Source organism: Penaeus monodon, chromosome 26 (assembly GCF_015228065.2).
Source record: "Penaeus monodon isolate SGIC_2016 chromosome 26, NSTDA_Pmon_1, whole genome shotgun sequence".
Taxonomy (NCBI): Eukaryota; Metazoa; Arthropoda; class Malacostraca; order Decapoda; family Penaeidae; genus Penaeus; species Penaeus monodon.
In genome coordinates, this window is record NC_051411.1 from 37,845,568 (window position 1) to 37,865,651 (window position 20,084).

A 20,084-nucleotide genomic window follows, 5' to 3' on the forward strand; every position below is an offset into this window, starting at 1 on the left:
CATAACAAGTAATGGTCTGCATGTTACAGTTCATTATCCCATTCTCAATCGTAGGTTCTGAGCTACACATACACACACATACGTGTGTGTATGTGTACTGTTACGGTTACAGTATATATGCATCAATATACACATACGTGTGTATATTGATGCATATATACAGACACATGTATAAGCATATCCATTCAACTTTCTATATCTATCTGTATGTCTATGGAACTGTCTATTGTCAAAGTCTATTTGTGTCACAGACGATTTTGTTTCCTGCTCTTCCCTTTGTTTTGTTTACAATTCGCTCCCATGAATCCTCCTTTATATCCACACTGTGCTTATCAGCTCCTCCCGGGGAGAACCTGGTTCGGTGGAGGAATGCCTTGGATTTTTCTTGATTTCCTTTAACGGCGACACGAGATTAGAAAATGGATTAAAGGAATTATTCTGAGTTCGTCGATGGCTATGTTCTGACGTCATTCTTTCAACTTATAAGGCGAAACTCTCGTCCAGATAAGTCACTCGAAAAGAGGATATCACAGAACACCAAACGTCTCATTCGTCTGTTAGTTTTGGAAAATCTTCGTCATGAAGTTTCACAGGTGTGTACATGGCTTATTGTGCTGTATAGTTTATTCCAGAAACATAAATGTACAGATCGTACTACAAATACATTAAGACCAAGAATATACAATTAAGTGTTCAGTTAGGCAAATTAACCAATTCGTCATCATCTTTGTCAGCGTGGTCCTATCTCTGTCGCTGCTGGTCGTTGCAAAACTGAGTCACGGCCTCCCAGCCGCCGTCACGGCCCCTCCTCAGGTGGCCGCTCAGTGCCCCTACACCCCGGGGCCGATCCCTCTGCTGCTGCCCAACCCCGTCGACTGCGGCTCCTTCTACATGTGTAGCTGGTACGGTACGGCTTTCTTGCAGCACTGTCCTCCTGTGCTGCACTTCAACGCCAAACTGCAGGTGTGTGACTCTCCTGGAAACGCCAACTGTGTCCAGAGAACCACAGCTGCTCCTGCCTCCAGCACCACTACTGCTGCTCCAATCTCCAATGTGACATCAGCTCTTCCTGTCTCCAATGTAACTACAGCTGCCCCAACTTCAAATATAACTACAGCTGTTCCAATTGACAATGCGACCGCAGCTGTTACTTCTCCAGCGTGACCACATCTTTTCCAAACTCCATTGTAACCGTGGTCCATGTATCCAGTGTTCAGGGTAATCACGCCTTGACCAAACTTCAGACTACGATTACAGTCACTATCAAGATGGTTCCTAATGTGTCATGCATTTACCTTGCAATAAACCTTTTGAATACAAGCTTTGCCTTTTCCATGCATCCATTTCGTGATTCTTATGCTTAGCTAACATAGCTGCGGAAAATACATCATATGAAACTTTGCAAGAATATAGACCTTAAACAAAAGCAAAAAATAAATAAGATTATGATAGACCTTGAGGCACACAAATAATGACAAGAGCAGCTACTTAAAATAAAACGGCGAAAGAAAAAGAAAGAAAATAAGTTATAAAAGAAGAATGAAATCGAATTGAATACATCTGTAAAAGACGGGCATGTGATAAGGTGGTTGGGTACAAAGCTCAACACCCACGATGGAGAATGAAATAACCAACTGTAACATACATACCATTTTTTATGCTTCACTAAAGAAATATATATATATATATATATATATATATATATATATATATATATATACATATATTGATCAAGATCTCTTTTACAGCTATCAACACAAATATTTGTAACACGAAATTTCAGTGAACAATCATTGAATTCACAACCAAAAGCTAGTAAAAGAAGGTTCGTAAATACAACTTTTACATTTTCTGATCCTTGACAAGCCTCGTCCCACTCTGCACATGTTTTCACACAACATGAAATCCTTTTTCCAGAAAATGAAGTGCAGCGCTTCATGTCTCTGAGTCCTGTGCTACATTCGCCTTCATAAGACTTCTGGGGACCGGTTTGTTTTGCTTTTCATTTCGTTGTCAATCTGGCATTCAGAAGCTTAATCTGTTATAATCATTTCTTTATTTTGTTCTTTATTATATTGCACGATATTGCATTGATTACCTATTTCTTAGTTGTTAATTATTTGCTCATGTGTCTCGATGAAGACCAGTTGTGATTTGTTTTTTAGTTCAATAGTCTTGTGAAGTTTATCAGATTTTTCTTTCTCTTCATATAATTTCTGGAGTTTTGTAAACAAGGAGAATGAGGATCATGAAATGACAGTGTCCAAAAGATAAAGATTTTATTTAAAAAGTTTTTTTTCAAAAAAATACCAATACTTGAGGAAAACGTCTTTATAGCAATTTTTATCGTCCTCTTTAATAACTTGGATAGTAGAGCACCTGGAGATATAGGAGACTAGAACAAATGGATGCAGCTACGGTTACACTGGAGTTTGGAAACGCTGCGGTCACAAAGGAGAAGGAACAGCTTGGTCGCATTGGTAATAGAACATTTTGGTTACATGTGATGGAGCAGTTGCAGTGTGAGGTTGGACAACTGTAGTTTGTTGGAGACAGCAACAGTTTGATGTCACATTGGAGACTGGGGCGCAGTGGAGACGGAGAGCTGGGTCTCTGGACACAGTTGAGTGAGCAGGGAGTCAACACTGCAGTTTGGCGTTGAAGTGAGAAGGAGGACAGTGCTGCAAAAGGCCCTCCATACCCGCGCACATGTAGAAGGAGCCGCAGTCGAGGGGTTGGGCGCAGGAGGGACGGCCCCGGAGTGTAGGGGCACTAGCGGCCACCTGAGGAGGGGCCGTGACGCGGCTGGGGGGCGTGATCCTCCCGCGACGACCGCAGCGACAGAGACGCGCATCTAACTTATTCCTCGTTAAACATCGATGCCTTCTCTAAATGTTTTCATAAAAATAAATTTACCCTGAAGATTGCCGTGAATTTTTGAAAGTCTAAAGGTTAATGAAGAACATTATAACAATAAAGCACTAAAAGAAGAAGTCAATATCATAATTCAATTTATAGAGAAAATTGTTTCCGTGGGCTAGCTGAGCGGGTTTGGCGCCAATGCCCGTTGAAGATGTCCCTTGCCTTGCCGTGCCATCTTGGGCGCCATCTGCTATCCCGTATTACGAGGGCGACCAACGAACGTAATCCTCGCAGGCCTCGAGGGGGACATCGTGGACGTCGTTGCCTCGATTACTTGGGCCCAAAATTCCAAAAAAAAATTAAAAGTGTCAGACGTCAAACTCTATCCTCAAAACCTGCAGCGCCTCCGTCAGGCGGTACCTTTGCAGGTTCGCGTCAGCGTCTCCGTCAGTCCTCACGCCTTGGTCTCGAATTTACGTCATATGGTCGCGGGGACAACTTTGTGAGGGGTTAGGATGATGCTGAGCGGGTGTGGGTTGCCAAAAGGAGCAGTAGGAGCGGCAGCTCATAAAAAGGACACTTTTTTTGTGTAACGACAATGTGTTGTAGATGATGTTGGTCAGTGCTCGAGGAATGTTAATGGCGTTGATGGGTTGAGTGCAAATACAGATAATTTTTTAAAAACTGGTAATAGCGAGAATAATAACATGTAAGTGCTATGATAACGCTATTGTCAAAATAAAATGAGCAATGTCTATCCAAACAACACACATAAACAAGCTCATAGAAATAAAATATGACTTTATAATAGTTTATTTGTGGGGTTATATGCCAAGATACAATCTCATCACAATGCGAATCCTGAACACTCGTTCCATCTTAAAAAATGTACATTTCATTTTACCTTCTAACTCATCAATTAATGGAGTTAATAGTTCTATCTACAGATAAGCATATCTGTTATAGATCAATATAATAATTCAAAGAAGCCAAGAGATATATCTACACATTATTAATGAAATTTACGATTGTTCCGTTTATTCATAATCAATTTGCTCTATAAAGTCTTGCGCAATAATGAAATCTACCCTTTGCTTATAACACCGGGATAGCCAAGGAAGTATGAACGTAAATACAAAAGAAAAAACTAAAAAAATATGTATGAACGTATTCATGTTAACGAATGTAAAATAGAATGAAAATGAATATCTTCACAATGACGAGATGTATTTGACCCGTTTGATATATCTTCGTCAGAAATACATGTATTTCTGACGAAGATATAATCGAAACCGTCAAAATATCTCTTGTATTGTTGAAGATCTATTCTCATCATCACCTGCTCAATTAAATATGTAGTTTTAATTATCGACTAATGTGTGTATTTTTTAAACTCGCTTTCTTTTTATCTATTAATATTCTCTCATCTCTCTTCTGCTTGCTCTGCTATTCTCATCTCATTCTCTCTCCCTCTCGTCGTACTCTCTCTCTCTTCTCTCTGCGCTTCTAACCACCCATCAATCACCTTCTTGATCTGTTTCTTCCTACAACCATGTCTTTCCATTGTTCTTCCGTTGTTGTTTGCAGTTTGTTCAGCCCCAGTCTTCTCAGGAGAACCCTTCTTCAACACATGAAAACTGGGATTATTCTGAGTTCCTTGATGTCTGTGGTCTGACATCATTCTCCATCTTATAAGGCGAAATCTCGTCCACAACAATCCCTTGAAAAGAGGATATACAGAACACAAAGTCTCATTAGTCTGGTTAGTTTTGGAAAATCTTCGGTCATGAAGTTCACAGGTGTGTAGAAAAGTTTTATGTGCCACACAATTTATCCAGAAACGTAGATATACAGGATGTACTGATACTCAAATACACCATGAATCTATTACAACCATGAACATACAATTAAAGTATTCAGTCAGGCAAATTAACAATCTTCTTCATCTACCGGTCACGTGACTGCGTTTCTGAGCTGCTGGTCGTCGCAAGAGTGAGTTCACGGCCACTCTTCTCCTTGTGCGTCTCAGTGACCCTACACGCCGGGCCGAACCTCCTTTTACTAGTGTTGGTTCGGGTTTTCAACGAATATTCACTGATATTTCGTAAGCTTTAGTAAGGCTCTGGGAAATAGTTTTAGTAAACTATTTTCCTTTTAGGAACTTGCATTTATAACCCATGGATTGGGAGTTTAACAAGAAATGGTCTGCTTTACAGTTCATTATCCCATTCTCAATCGTAGGTTCTGAGCTACACATACACACAATACTGTGTTTGGTACTGTACGTTACGATATATGCATCAAATAAAACATACGTGTGTATATTGATGCATATATACAGACACATGTATAAGCATTCCATTCAACTTTCTATATCTATCTGTATGCTATGGAACTGTTATTGTCACAGTCTATTTTGTCACAGACGATTTTGTTTCCTGCTCATCCATTTGTTTTGTTTACAATTCGCTCCATGAATCTCCTTTATATCCACAACTGTGCTTATCTCCTCCCGGGGAGAACCTGTTCGGTGGAGGAATGCCTTGGATTTTTCTTGATTTCCTTTAACGGGCGACCAGATTAGAAAATGGATTAAAGGAATTATTCTGAGTTCGCGATGGCTATGTTTCTGACGTCATTCTTTAACTTATAAGGCGAAACTCTCGTCCAATAAGTCACTCGAAAGAGTATCACAGAACACCAACGTTCATTCGTCTGTTAGTTTTGGAAAAATCTTCGTCATGAAGTTCATTACAGTTGTACATGGCTTATGTGCTTATAGTTTATTCCAAAACATAAATGTACAGATCGTACTAATACATAATAACCAAGATATACAATTAAGTGTTCATTAGGCAAATTAACCAATTCGTCATCATCTTTGTCAGCGTGGTCCTATCTCTGTCGCTTGCTGTCGTTGCACAGAGAGTCACGGCCTCCCAGCCGCCGTCACGGTCCCTCCTCAGGTGGCCGCTCAGTGCCCTTCAACCCCGGGGCCGATCCTCTGCTGCTGCCCAACCCGTTCGCTGACGGTCCTTCTACATGTGTAGCTGGTACGGTACGGCTTCTTGCAGCACTGTCCTCCTGTGCTGCACTTCAACGCCAAACTGCAGGTGTGGACTCTCCTGGAAACGCCAACTGTGTCCAGAGAACACAGCTGACTCCTGCCTCCAGCACCACTACTGCTGCTCAATCTCCAATGTGACATCAGTCTTCCTGTCTCCAATGTAACTACAGCTGCCCCAACTTCAATATACTACAGCTTTTCCAATTGACAATGCGACCAGCAGCTGTTACTTCTCCAGCGTGACACATTATTTCCAAACTCCATTGTAACTCGGTCCATGTATCCAGGTCAGGGTAATCCACGCCTTGACCAGACTTCAGACTACGATTACAGTCACTATCAAGATGGTTCCTAATGTGTCATGCATTTACCTTGCAATAAACCTTTTGAATACAAGCTTTGCCTTTTCCATGCATCCATTTCGTGATTCTTATGCTTAGCTAACATAGCTGCGGAAAATACATCATATGAAACTTCAGAATATAGACCTTACAAAAGCAAAAAATATAGATTATGATAGACCTTGAGGCACACAAATAATGACAAGAGCAGCTACTTAAATAAAACGGCGAAGAAAAAGAAAGAATATAAGTTCAAAAGAAGAATGAAATCGAATTTATAATCTGTAAAAGACGGGCATGTGATAAGGTGGTGGGGTACAAAGTTCAACCACCACGATGGGATGAAATACCATGTAACTATACCATTTTAGCATAAATTAGTCTAATCTTCATTGCATATTTATAACTAATAAATTCCTTTTTAGAAAATAATCAGCGTTTGTCTCTGAGTCTGTGCTACATTCGCCTTCATAAGACCTCTGGAGACCGTTATAGATTGCTTTTTCATTGCTTTTGCAATTCTGACATTCAGCAGCTTCATCTTATAATCATTTCTTATTTTGTTCTCATTAATTTGCACGAATTTTGATTTGATTACCTATTCTTAGTTGTTCAATTATTTAGCCATTTCTCGTGAAGACCAGTTGTGATTTGTTTTTAGTTCAATAGTCTTGTGAAGTTTATAGATTTTTCTTTCCTTCATATAATTTCTGGAGTTTGTAAACAAGGTAATTGAGATCATGAAATGACAGTGTCCAAAGATTGAAGTTGATTTAAAAAGTTTATTTCAAAATAAATCACAATCTTGAGGAAACGTCTTATTAGCAATTTTATCGTCCTCTTGAATAACTCTGGATTATAGCACCTGGAATTGATAAGGAGACTAAACAATGGATGCACTACGATAACTGAGTTTGGAAAGTTTTGACGGTCACAAAGGAGTAAGATATCAGCTTTCTTGGTGTCGCATTGGTAATAGGACATGCGTGGTTACATTGCTGATTGGAGCAGTTGCAGTATATGGGTTCGGACAACTGTAGTTACGTTGGGACAGCAACAGTTGATGTCACATTGGAACTGGGCAGCAGTGAGACAGAGGAGTGTGGATTTCTGGACATAGTTGGCGTGAGCAGGAGAGTCACACACCTGCAGTTTGGCGTTGAAGTGCAGCACAGGAGGACAGTGCTGCAAGAAGGCCGTCCCATACCAGTGACATGTAGACGGAGCGCAGTCGAAACGGTGGGCAGCAGAAGAGGGACGGCCCCGGCGTGTAGGGGCACTGAGCGGCCACCTGAGAGGGGCCGTGACGGCGCTGGAAGGGTGACTCACTCCTGCGACGACCAGCAGCGACAGAGACGCGACCAACTGACGGAGACAAAGAAGTCTGTCATTCTGCTGACGGATACAATGCCATACAAAAATGGTGAAGCATATGACCTATATAAATTCTAAAGCGTAAAACAATACAGTTATAAATCAAAACCGCTTACACACGTGATGAACGCCATATCTGAAATTTTCTCACAGATAACAAAAGTAACGACTGAGAGCCTGAGTTACGGAGAACCTGTTGTGTTGCAAAGTTCCTCTCGAAGCAATTGGTCGGACGAGCGCCTTACCTTTAAGCAATGAGGATTTGACGTCAAACACAGACGTCAAGGAACATCGAGTAGTTCCCTATAGTACGTTTCGATGAGCCCGATGGAAAAGATTCCTTAATCCCTTAGCGGAAACCTATCTCTGGAAAAGCTGATAGCACAGGTTGAAACACCGAAAGGAGGAATTTATGTGGATGGCCGAGGTTTGGCTTAAAGTGTAGGGATTATTGGGTCTCTTTTGCCTAGTTTGGGGGTCCGTAGAGCCAACGAGACCTAAGCTTCCGGCTCCTGTTTCGGCACAGAGTAATGTCTTGGCGATTTGTCTTGTGCACTATTACATTTGGTAGCGTCTTTCAGCAAGAAGACATAAAATATGTGAAACAGTCATTTGCCCAAAGCATTCACCAAAGATATACAAGATTAAAAGCTTGTATAATGAATGAAACGTAAAATTAAATCATCAGAGTGAAATTAAACTTAAAAGAAAACGTTAAAATAAATTAAATAAATGAGAGAACTTTACTGTTATCAATCAGTTTTTTATATTCACTTCCATCATTCATTTGTAATATACTTAACGTATTTTATCATTCCCATTTGAAGCCTTTTGGAAAAACGAAACAAAAGTCAAACTCAAAAAACATTATTATTAAAATTAAACACAAAAGAAAAGAATAAACCTCCGAAAAACATAAAAGTACAGCACAAATACACTTAAAAAGGGCAATCTTAAATAAAACGAATAAAAAACAATACCTCTTAATGCTGCAGACTCACTGTATGATTCCACAAAAGTCACTGTATGATTCCATAAAAGTCACGTAAATTCAAACAAAGCACAAATAAAATGATAAAATCAGAGAAGAATGGCGGCTATCTGAAGGATAGCCGACCGTGGTTAATGAGCCGATGCCTGTGCGCAACTCAAGCAAGGTGGTTGACCCCACCTTATTTATGCAAACAAGGTCGTGCGCCAGGAGATGTTCGCGCATCTAGACTTATTTCCTCGTTAAACATCGTCTGCCTTCTCTAAATGTTTCTATAAAAATACAAATTTATCTGAAGATTGCCGTGAATTTTGAAAATTAAAGGAGGTTTAATGAAGAAAAATATACATAAAACAATATAAACACTAAAAGAAGAAAGTCAATATACATAAATTTAAATAGACGATAGAAATTGTTTCCGTGGGCTAGCTGAGGGGTTTGGCGCCAAATGCCCGTTGAAGATTTTCCCTCTGCCTTGTCCGTCGCCATCTTGGGCGCCATCTTGCTATCCCCGTATCTACGAGGGCGACCCACTGACGTTATCCCTCGCAGGCCTCGAGGGGGACATCGTGACGTCGTTGCCTCGATTAGCTTGGCCCAAATTTCCTAAAAAAAAACTAAAAATGTCCAGAGTGTCTCCATCCTCCACCTGCAGCGCCTCCATCAGGCGGTACCTTCTGCAGCGTCGCCGTCAGCGTCTCCGTCAGGATCCTCACGCCCTGGTCCACACTTTTAATATTGGTCGCGGGGACACTTTGTGGGGGTTTAGGATGATGCTGAGCGGGTGTGGGTTGCCAAAAGGAGCAGTAGGAGCGGCAGCTCACTACAAAAGGACACTTTTTTTTTAGTTAACGACAATGTGTTGTAGATGATGTTGGTTCAGTGCCTCGAGGAATGTTAATGGCGTTGATGGGTTGAGTGCAAATACAGATAATTTTTTAAAAAACTGGTAATAACGAGAATAATAACAATTGTAAGTTCTATAATAACGCTATTGACAAAATAAAATGAGCAATGTCTATCCAAACAAACACACATAAACAAGCGTCATAAGAAATAAAATATGACTTTATAATAGGGCTTATTTGTGGGGTTATATGGCCAAGATACAAATCTCATCACCCAATGCGGAATCCTGAACAAGCATTCCATCTTAAGTATTAATGTACATTTCATTTTACCTTCTAACTCATCACTCATGGAGTTAATAGTTCTATCTACAGAAAGCATATCTGTTATAGGATCAATATAATAATTCAAAGAAGCCAAAGAGATATATCTACACATTATTAATCTGAAATTACCGATTGTTTTTCCCGTTTATATTCATAATCAATTTGCTTTATAAAGTCTCTGCGCAATAATGAAAATCTACCCCTTTGCCTTATAACACCAGGGATAGCCAAGGGAAGTATGAACGTAAATACAAAAGAAAAAACTAAAATAAATATGTATGAACCGTATTCATGTTAACGAATGTATAAAAGGTATGAATGAAAATGAATATCTTCACAATAGAAGAGATATATCTGACCCGTTTCGATTATATCTTCGTCAGAAATACATGTATTTCTGACGAAGATATAATCGAAACCGGTCAAATATATCTCTTGTATTGTGAAGATACTAATTCTCATTCACACCTGTTCTATATATATGTAGTTTTAATTATCCGACTAATGTGTGTATTTTTCTTTCTCGCTTTCCTTTTTTTCTATTAATATTTCTCTCTCTCTTTCTGCCTTGCTCTTCCTCTTGCTCTCATTCTCTCTCTCTCTCTCTCTGCGCTTCTAATCACCCATCAATCACCTTCTTTGTCTCTTTCTCTCTTTCTCCTACAACCATGTCTTTTCCATGTTCTTCCGTTGTTGGTTTGCAGTTTGTTCTGCCCGAGTTTTCCCAGGGAGAACCTTCTTCAACACACGAAAACTGGCGATTATTCTGAGTTCCTTGATGTCTGTGGTCTGACATCATTCTTCCATCTTTTAGGGCGAAACTCTCATCCACACAAATCCCTTGAAAAGAGGATATCACAGAACACCAAACGTCTCATTCGTCTGTTAGTTTTGGAAAATCTTCGTCATGAAGTTTCACAGGTGTGTAGATAGCTTTATTGTGCCACACAATTTATTCCAGAAACGTAGATATACAGGATGTACTGCATACTCAAATACACCATGAATCATTACAACCATGAATATACAATTAAGTGTTCAGTCAGGCAAATTAAACAATTCTTCTTCATCTCCGTCAGCGTGACTGCGTCTCTGTCGCTGCTGGTCGTCGCAAGAGTGAGTCACGGCCTCCCAACCCTCGTCACGACCCCTCCTCCTGTGGCCGCTCAGTGACCCTACACGCCGGGGCCGAACCTCCTTTTACTAGTGTTGGTTCGGGTTTTCAACGAATATTCACTGATATTTCGTAAGCTTTAGATAAGGCTCAATATTTTCCTTTTAGGAACTTGCATTTATAACCCCATGGATTGGGAGACATAACAAGTAATGGTCTGCATCTTACAGTTCATTATTCCATTCTCCATCGTAGGTTCTGAGCTACACATATACACACATACGTGTGTATATTGATGCATATATACAGACACATGTATAAGCATATCCATTCAACTTTCTATATCTATCTGTATGTCTATGGAATTGACTATTGTCAAAGTCTATTTGTGTCGCAGACGATTTTGTTTCCTGCTCTTTCATTTGTTTTGTTTACAATTCGCTCCCATGAATCCTCCTTATCTCCACACTGTGCTTATCAGCTGCTCCCGGGGAGAACCCGGTTCGGTGGAGGAATGCCTTGGATTTTTCTTGATTTCCTTTGACGGCGATACAAGATTAGAAAACGGATTAAAGGAATTATTCTGAGTTCGTCGATGGCTATGTTCTGACGTCATTCTTCCAACTTATAAGGCGAAACTCTCGTCCAGACAAGTCACTCGAAAAGAGGATATCACAGAACACCAAACGTCTCATTCGTCTGTTAGTTTAGGAAAATCTTCGTCATGAAGTTTCACAGGTGTGTACATGGCTTATTGTGCTATACAGTTTGTTCCAGAAAATAATTTACAGATCGTACTACAAATACAAATACACCATGAATCATTAAGACCAAGAATATACAATTAAGTGTTTATCCAGGCAAATTAACCAGTTCGTCATCTTTTTCAGCATGGCCCTATCTCTGTCGCTGCTGGTCGTTGCAAAACTGAGTCACGGCCTCCCAGCCGCAGTCACGGCCCCTCCTCAGGTGGCCGCTCAGTGCCCCTTCACCCCGGGGCCGATCCCTCTGCTGCTGCCCAACCCTATCGACTGCGGCTCCTTCTACATGTGCAGCTGGTATGGGACGGCCCTGTTGCAGCACTGTCCTCCTGTGCTGCACTTCAACGCCAAACTGCAGGTGTGTGACTCTCCTGCAAACGCCAACTGTGTCCAGAGAACCACAGCTGCTCCTGCCTCCATCACCACTACTGCTGCTCCAATCTCCAATGTGACATCAGCTCTTCCTGTCTCCAATGTAACTACAGCAGCCCCAACTTCAATAACTACAGCTGTTCCAATCAACAATGCGACCACAGTCGTTACGTCTCCAGCGTGACTACATCTTTTCCAAACTCCACTGTAACCGTGGTCCATGTATCCAGTGTTCAGGGTAACCACGCCTTTACCAGACTTCAGACTACGATTACAGTCACTATCAAGATGGTTCCTAATGTGTCATGCATTTACTTTGCAATAAACCTTTTGAATACAAGCTTTGCCTTTTCCATGTATTCATTTCGTGATATTATGCTTAGTTAGCATAGCTGCGGAAAATACATTATATGAAATAAACTTTAAAAGCAAAAAATAAATAAGATTATGATAGACCTTGAGACACACAAATAATGATGACAAGAGCAGCCACTTAAAACAGAATGGCAAAAGAAAAAAGGAAGAATATGAGTTATAAAATAGGAATGAAATCGAATTGAATATATATATCTGTAAAGGACGGGCATGTGATTAGGTGGTTGGGTACAAAGCTCAACACCCATCATGGAGAATGAAATAGCCAACTGTAACATACAGACCATTTTTTGTTATGACTCATAATCCATGACATTATAAATCCTAAATGGGAAAACATTGATTCGGATCTCTCTATCGACACAAATATTTATAACTTACGAAATTTAAGAGAACAGTCATTGAACATTGAACCAACACTAGTAAAAAAATGGTTCGTAAATACAACTTTTACATTTTCTGATCCTTGACAAGCCTCGTCCCACTCTGCACATATTTTCACACAACATAAAATCCTTTTTCCAGAAAATGAAGTGCAGCGTTTCATGCCTCCGAGTCCTGTGCTGCACTCGCCTTCAGAAGACCTCCTGGGGACCGGTTGTCTTCAGATCTCCTTTCGCCAATAAATTGTTGACTAATTTTGTTCTGTAATCATGAACTTCTAATTATCTCTATATTTTGCTTTTTCATTACGTCATTCTGGTATTCAACAGCTTTAATCCCTGTTATAATTATTTCTTTATTTTGTTCTTCATTATATTACACGATCTTGCATTTAATTACCTATTTCTTAGTTGTTAATTATTTGCTCGTGTGTCTCGCTGAAGACCAGTTGTGATTTATTTTTCAGTTCAATATTCTTGTGAAGTTTTTAAGATTTTTTTCTCTTCATATAATTTCTGGAGTTTTGTAAACCAAGGAGAATGAGGATCATGAAATGACAGTGTCCAAAAGATAAAGATTGTGTTTAAAAAGTTTATTTCAAAATAAATACACAATACTTGAGGAAACGTCTTAATAGCAATTATTATCGTCCTCTTGAATAACTCTGGATAGTAGAGCACCTGGAGATATAGGAGACTAGAACAACTAGATGCAGCTACGGTTACACTGGAGTTTGGAAACGCTGCGGTCACAAAGGAGAAGCTGTGGTCGCATTGGCAATAGGAACATGTGTGGTTACATTGCTGATTGGAGCAGTTGCAGTTATATTGGAGGTTGGGACAACTGTAGTTACGTTGGAGACAGCAACTGTTGATGTCACATTGGAGACTGGGGCAGCAGTGGAGACAGGAGGAGCTGTGGTTCTCTGGACACAGTTGGCGTGAGCAGGAGAGTCACACACCTGCAGTTTTGCACTGAAGTGCAGCACAGGAGGACAGTGCTGTAACAGGGCCGTCCCATACCAGCTGCACATGTAGAAGGAACCGCAGTCGACGGGGTTGGGCAGCAGCAGAGGGATAGGCCCCGGGGTGTAAGGGCACTGAGCGGCCACCTGAGGAGGGGCCGTGACGGCGGCTGGAAGGCCGTGACTCACTTCTGCGACGACCAGCAGCGACAGAGACGCGACCAAACTGACGGAGACAAAGAAAAGTTCTGTCATTCTACCTTACAGGATACAATGCCATACAATAATTTTGTGTGATGCATATGACATATATTAATTTCTAAAGCGAAAACAATGCAGTTATAAATCAAAACTGCTTACACACCTGATGAACGCCATATCTGAAAATTTCTCACAGATAACAAAAGTAGACGACTGAGAGCCTGACGTTAGGAGAACCTTGTTGTGTTGCCAAAAGTTCCTCTCGAATGCAATGCTCGGACGAGCGTCTTACCTTTTAACAATGAGGAGTGACGTCAAAACACAGACGTCAAAGAACATCAAGTAATTCCCTATAGTACGTTTCGATGACGTCTCGATGAGATAAGATTCCTTAATCCTCTTAGCCGGACCTATCTCTGGAAAAGCTGATAAGCACAGGTGGAAACACAACGAAAGGAGGGAATTTAATGTGGATGGCCTCAGATTTTGGCTTAAAGGACACTTTTTTTTAGTTAACGACAGTGTGTTGTAGATGATTTTGGTTCAGTGCTACGAGGGATGTTAATGGCGTTGATGGGTTGAGTGCAAATACAGATAATTTTTTAAAAACTGGTAATAACGAGAATAATAACAATAGTAAGTTCTATAATAACGCTATTGACAAAATATAATGAGCAATGTCTATCCAAACAAACACACATAAACAAGCGTCATAAGAAATAAAATATGACTTTATAATAGAGCTTATTTGTGGGGTTATATGGGTAAGTCATAAATCTCATCACCCAGTGCGGAATCCTGAACAAGCATTCCATTTTAAGTATTAATGTACATTTCATTTTATCTTCTAACTCATCACTCATGGAGTTAATAGTTCTATCTACAGGAAGTATATCTGTTATAGGGATCTTAGTGATTATTGATAACTTTAACAGTATCTGACAAAATATGGTCGAGCTTTTACATATTCTCTGATTCTTGATATGCTATCTCATTAATCAAGTTTCATACTGTGTTTGTTTCATCGAGGTACACATGTTCATTATATTTCTGATTTAATATCCATTTCATTCAGATTTCTTACGAGGATACTCTTGACTCTGTTCAGCAAAATAAGCTTTCCTTAATCACTTTACTATTTTTTATATTTTCTCCAACGAAAAATCTTTTCATCCTTCAGTTTTATTTTTTATGTGTGATGTGGGGGCCATTTGTTTTCTTTAGTTTTCTGTTGCCTTTGGAATTCACGGTCAAAATTATGATACTTCAAGTATATCTATCCATCTGGCCATTTATCTATCTGTCTGTCTGTGGAGCTGTCTACTGTCGGTCTATATCTAACACACGATTTTGTGTTCTGCTCTTTTTTTTCTTTCTTTCTTTCTTTTCTTTTTTATGAATGCTTATCTCCACACTGTGCTTATTAGCTGCTTCATGGGAGAACAAGACTTGGCTTTTTCTTGATTTCCTTTGGCGGTGATACAAGATTAGAAATCAAAGGGATTATTCTGAGTTCATTGGTGGCTGTTTTCTGACGTCATTCTTCCAACTTATAAGGCGAAACTCTCGTCCAGACGAGTCACTCGAAAAGAGGACATCGCAGAACACCAAACGTCTCAATCATCTGTCAACATTTATATTTTGGAAAGTCTTCGACATGAAGTTTCACGGGTGTGTAATTGCTTCTGTTGCATCTAAGTGCAGTTTTTTTCCCCAGAAACATTTATATACAAGTATTGCAAACACACAGTGAGTCATTAAGAACAAGATTGTACAATTTAATGTTCAGTCAGGTAAATTATCCATTTCTTCATCTCCGTCAGCTTGGTCGCGTCTCTGTCGCTGCTGGTCGTCGCAGGAGTGAGTCACGGCCTCCCAGCCGCCGTCACGGCCCCTCCTCAGGTGGCCGCTCAGTGTCCCTACACCCCAGGGCCGGTCTCTCTGCTGCTGCCCAACCCCGTCGACTGCGGCTCCTTCTACATGTGCAGCTGGTATGGGACAGCCCTGTTACAGCACTGTCCTCCAGTGCTGCACTTCAACGCCAAACTGCAGGTGTGTGACTCTCCTGCTCACGCCAACTGTGTCCAGAGAACCACAGCTGCCCCCGTCTCCGGCACCACTACTGCTGCCCCAATATCTAATGTGACTACAGCTGTTCCTGTCTCCAACGTAACTACAGCTGTTCCTGTCTCCAACGTAACTACAGCTGTTCCTGTCTCCAACGTAACTACAGCTGTCCCAACCTCCAACGTAACTACAGCTGTTCCTGTCTCCAATGTAACTACGGCTGTTCCTGTCTCCAATGTAACTACGGCTGTTCCTGTCTCCAACGTAACTACAGCTGTTCCTAGCTCCAACATAACTACAGCTGTTCCTGTCTCCAACGTAACTACGGCTGTTCCTGTCTCCAACGTAACTACAGCTGTCCCAACCTCCAATATAACTACAGCTGTTCCAATCAACAATGCGACCACAGCTGTTACTTCTCCAGAGTGACCACACTATTTCTCAAACTCCACTGTAACCGCAGATGTATCCAGCTGATCTATGCTCTGTATCCAGTGTCCAGGGTAACCACACCTGGACCAGATTGCAGAGAACGATTATAATCACTATCAATATGGTTCCTAATTATTCTGTTTTTACATTGCAATAAACTGTGAATACAAGCTTATCTTTTGCATGCATTCCTATGACTTACATAACTGCGGAAAATGAATGATATCAAGAAAATATAACGAATCTTACTTTTACAAGAATATAAAACTTAAACAGAAGAATATTAAGATTGCAACAGACCTTTCTTGAGATACACAAATACCGATAGCAAGAACAGTTGCTGTAACAGATAAAGAATATGATCACTGAATGAAAAGCTGTTGAAAAAGGTGACGGAATATAATGAAGGGATTAACGATTGCCTATATTTCGGATCAGAGGTTGTCTAGAATGTACACGCGAGAAGAAATGTGAAAATAACTAGATCGTGAAAGGTCTTATGAAGAGTTGTATTTCGATGAAACTGGAAATCAGAGTAAAATTACCAAGCACATTAAACAGAAACACAGCCAGAATAAGGTTATTAAATTGCGACAGTAACAATAATAAGATAGTAATAACTATGATAATGATATTAAAATGGAAATAGAGATGCACTCGTACAATCGCCTAATGAGGCTTCCAGTTCGGATTCGAAAGGTGACGATTTTTTTTTTCTACAGTGACTTTCATTTTATTTATTATAGTATGCTGCTGCGTAGGATAACATAGGATAAAGCGAACAGCATGTAGAGGAAAAGAGAATTGCAGAAAAGCCTGACCAGAATTTGTTTGCAACGCATGATCAGGATTTATGGAACATATGAAAAACAAAACAATTAGCAAGCAGTGAGGCGATTACACGAACGATCAAGTCCATTTAGTTAAGAATATCTGTTCATTTGTTTTAACACTCGCTTTTGTTAGGGACAACATAAATAACTCCATAGACTGAATCATGAGATGTAATGGACCGTACATTAATATCTTTATGATTGAGTGAATGCCCTGTGTCCCATTGGTGATGAGCTTTGTTTGAAAATCTTTGTGTGGCTGATGCAAACGTGCATCTATTACCACAAATATGTTAATGGTTATGTCTATGTTCCAAGCAGTATGTATGTATATACATATAATATATATGCACATGCACACACACACACACACACACATATACATGTGTGTGTGTGTGTGTGTGTGTGTGCATGTACATATATACATACACATATATATATATATATATATATATATATATATATATATATATATATATATATTACATACATATATATATACATACATACATATATATATATATATATATATTATATATATATATATATATATATATATATATATAACCATGTTGATTGATTATATTTATTGGTTATTTGTGTTATTATTCTGTTATTACCATCATCCTGGTGATGGTTGGATTTTACAGATGAATGTATTAAATTCTACTTCATTTATTATTTATTTTCCTATTCCCTCCCTCTAGGCTCTTTCGTCGTTTTTTTTTCTGATGACTCTAAAATTCATGGTCACTAGATAACCCAGTTATCACACGCTCGTGTATATATACACATCCATAAGCATATAAGTATATTTATCCATCCGGCTATCTGTCTGTCTGTGGAACTGTCTACTGTCGAAGACTATATGCATCACACAGTTATATTTCTTACTCTTCCCTTCTTTGTGTTTTTACAATTTGATCTCACGAATCCTTATCTCCACGCTGTGCTTATCAGCTGCGTCTGGGGAGAACCTGGTTCGGTGGAAGAATGCCTTGGTTTTTTCTTGATTTCCTCTGACGGCGACACAAGATTAGGAAACGGATTAAAGCGATTATTCTGAGTTCTTTGATGCCTGTGTTCTGACGTCATTTTTTCAACTTATAAGGCGAAACTCTCGTCCAGACAAGTCACTCGAAAAGAGGGTCTCTAAGGATACCAAACGTCTCAATCGTCTACCATCTATAGCATAGGAAATTCTAAGACATGAAGTTTCACGGGTAATTGCTTTTGTCACATCTAAGTGCAGTTTCTTTTTCCAGAAACATCTATATACAAGACGCATTACAAATGCTCAGTGAGTCATTAACAAGGTTGTACAATTTCATGTTCAGTCAAGCAAATTATCCATTTCTTCTTCGTCTCCGTCAGCTTGGTCGCGTCTCTGTCGGTGCTGGTCGTCGCAGGAGTGAGTCACGGCCTCCCAGCCGCCGTCACGGCCCCTCCTCAGGTGGCCGCTCAGTGCCCCTACACGCCGGGGCCGGTCCCTCTGCTGCTGCCCAACCCCGTCGACTGCGGCTCCTTCTACATGTGCAGCTGGTATGGGACGGCCCTGTTGCAGCACTGTCCTCCAGTGCTGCACTTCAACGCCAAACTGCAGGTGTGTGACTCTCCTGCTCACGCCAACTGTGTCCAGAGAACCACAGTTGCCCCCGTCTCCAGCACCACTACTGCTGCCCCAATATCTAATGTGACTTCAGTTGTTCCTGTCTCCAACGGAACTACAGCTGTTCCTGTCTCCAACGTAACTACAGCTGTTCCTGTCTCCAACATAACTACAGCTGTTCCTGTCTCCAACATTACAGCTGTTCCTGTCTCCAACGTAACTACAGCTGTTCCAACCTTCAATATAACTACAACTGTTCCAGTCAACAATATGACCACAACAGTTACTTTTCCAGTATGATCAAACCTTTTCCAAACTCCAGTGTAACCACAGTTGCATCCAGATGGTCCGTGCTGTATGTATTCAGTGTCCAGGGTAACCACACCTGGACCAGGCCTCAGAGTGCGATCATAACCACTATCAAGATGGTTCCTAATGTAACCTGTATTTACTTCGCAATAAACTTTTTAGAGTACAAGCCTTATCTTTTACACTCATTCTTTCGTGATTCTTACTCTGCTTAGCTTATATAGCTGTCAAAAATAAATTATATATAATAGATGAAACAAACTTGGATAGATAGTAAAGTGATTAATGAAAGCTTGTATTGACGACCAGATTCTACAATATCCTCGTAAAAAATGCAAAGGCAAAGGATATCACAACAGAAATATGACTAACGTGTATGCATCGATGAAACACAGTATGAAACTTGACCATTCGCAAGCGTTTTCTTGCTCTGTGAGCAAAAAAAATATTAAAAAACGTAGGATAAACAAGATAGCATATCAAGAGTCAGAGAATATATAAAAGCCCGGCCATATTTGTTAGCAACGCAAGGGGCGATCAGGATACATGAACTAGATTAACTCCTAACTGTGGTTTGTTAGTAACAGCATGAAGCAATTAGAGACGGTCCTGTTCCAGCACTGCCCTCTTATGTTGCACTTCAACGTCAAACTGCAGGTGTGTGACTCTCTTGCTCACGCCGTGTCCAGAGAACTACAGTTGCCCATGTCTCCAGCCTCCACCGCTATTGCCCCAGTCTCCACCATGACCACAGCTGTCCCTGTATCCAAGCGTAACTACAGCTGTCCCAGTCTCCAGTTACACCACTACTGTTCCAGTCTAGACTGTGACCACAACAGTCTCCAATATAACC

General features: G+C 40.3%; 5 protein-coding genes across 6 annotated transcripts in view; 4 read left to right on the forward strand and 1 right to left on the reverse strand.

Moving 5' to 3' along the window:
- Positions 1 to 488: 488 nt before the first annotated feature.
- LOC119590131 (peritrophin-1-like) lies at positions 489 to 1,320 on the forward strand. The gene is made up of 2 exons (XM_037938909.1): positions 489 to 593; positions 735 to 1,320. Exons 1-2 carry the CDS (start codon positions 580 to 582, stop codon positions 1,162 to 1,164), a joined length of 444 nt encoding a protein of 147 aa, XP_037794837.1. The 5' UTR covers positions 489 to 579; the 3' UTR covers positions 1,165 to 1,320.
- Positions 1,321 to 11,567: 10,247 nt separating this feature from the next.
- On the forward strand, positions 11,568 to 16,650 carry LOC119590134 (mucin-5AC-like). The gene is given in 4 exon segments (XM_037938912.1): positions 11,568 to 11,662; positions 11,815 to 12,224; positions 12,227 to 12,311; positions 15,835 to 16,650. Coding segments are annotated over 4 exon segments (1,152 nt in total). The 5' UTR covers positions 11,568 to 11,648; the 3' UTR covers positions 16,478 to 16,650.
- On the reverse strand, positions 13,388 to 14,248 carry LOC119590129 (peritrophin-1-like). Its single transcript, XM_037938907.1, has 2 exons — positions 14,145 to 14,248; positions 13,388 to 14,006 (listed from the first exon to the last, which is right to left on the reverse strand). Exons 1-2 carry the CDS (start codon positions 14,156 to 14,158, stop codon positions 13,565 to 13,567), a joined length of 456 nt encoding a protein of 151 aa, XP_037794835.1. The 5' UTR covers positions 14,159 to 14,248; the 3' UTR covers positions 13,388 to 13,564.
- LOC119590126 (integumentary mucin A.1-like) lies at positions 15,526 to 19,400 on the forward strand. Of its 2 annotated transcripts, none has more exons than XM_037938901.1 (2): positions 15,526 to 15,652; positions 18,688 to 19,400. In XM_037938901.1, exons 1-2 carry the CDS (start codon positions 15,639 to 15,641, stop codon positions 19,220 to 19,222), a joined length of 549 nt encoding a protein of 182 aa, XP_037794829.1. In that variant the 5' UTR covers positions 15,526 to 15,638; the 3' UTR covers positions 19,223 to 19,400. The 2 variants fall into 2 exon arrangements, with proteins under 2 accessions (XP_037794829.1, XP_037794828.1); XM_037938900.1 differs by lacking the exon at positions 15,526 to 15,652 and adding an exon at positions 18,375 to 18,536.
- Positions 19,401 to 19,745: 345 nt separating this feature from the next.
- Positions 19,746 to 20,084, forward strand: part of LOC119589690 — a 1,568-nt gene continuing 1,229 nt past the window's right edge. Inside the window, exon 1 of the mRNA XM_037938275.1 lies at positions 19,746 to 20,084. This exon is cut by the window's right edge and continues 134 nt beyond it. Coding sequence (XP_037794203.1) covers positions 19,820 to 20,084 — 265 coding nt within the window. The 5' untranslated portion in view covers positions 19,746 to 19,819.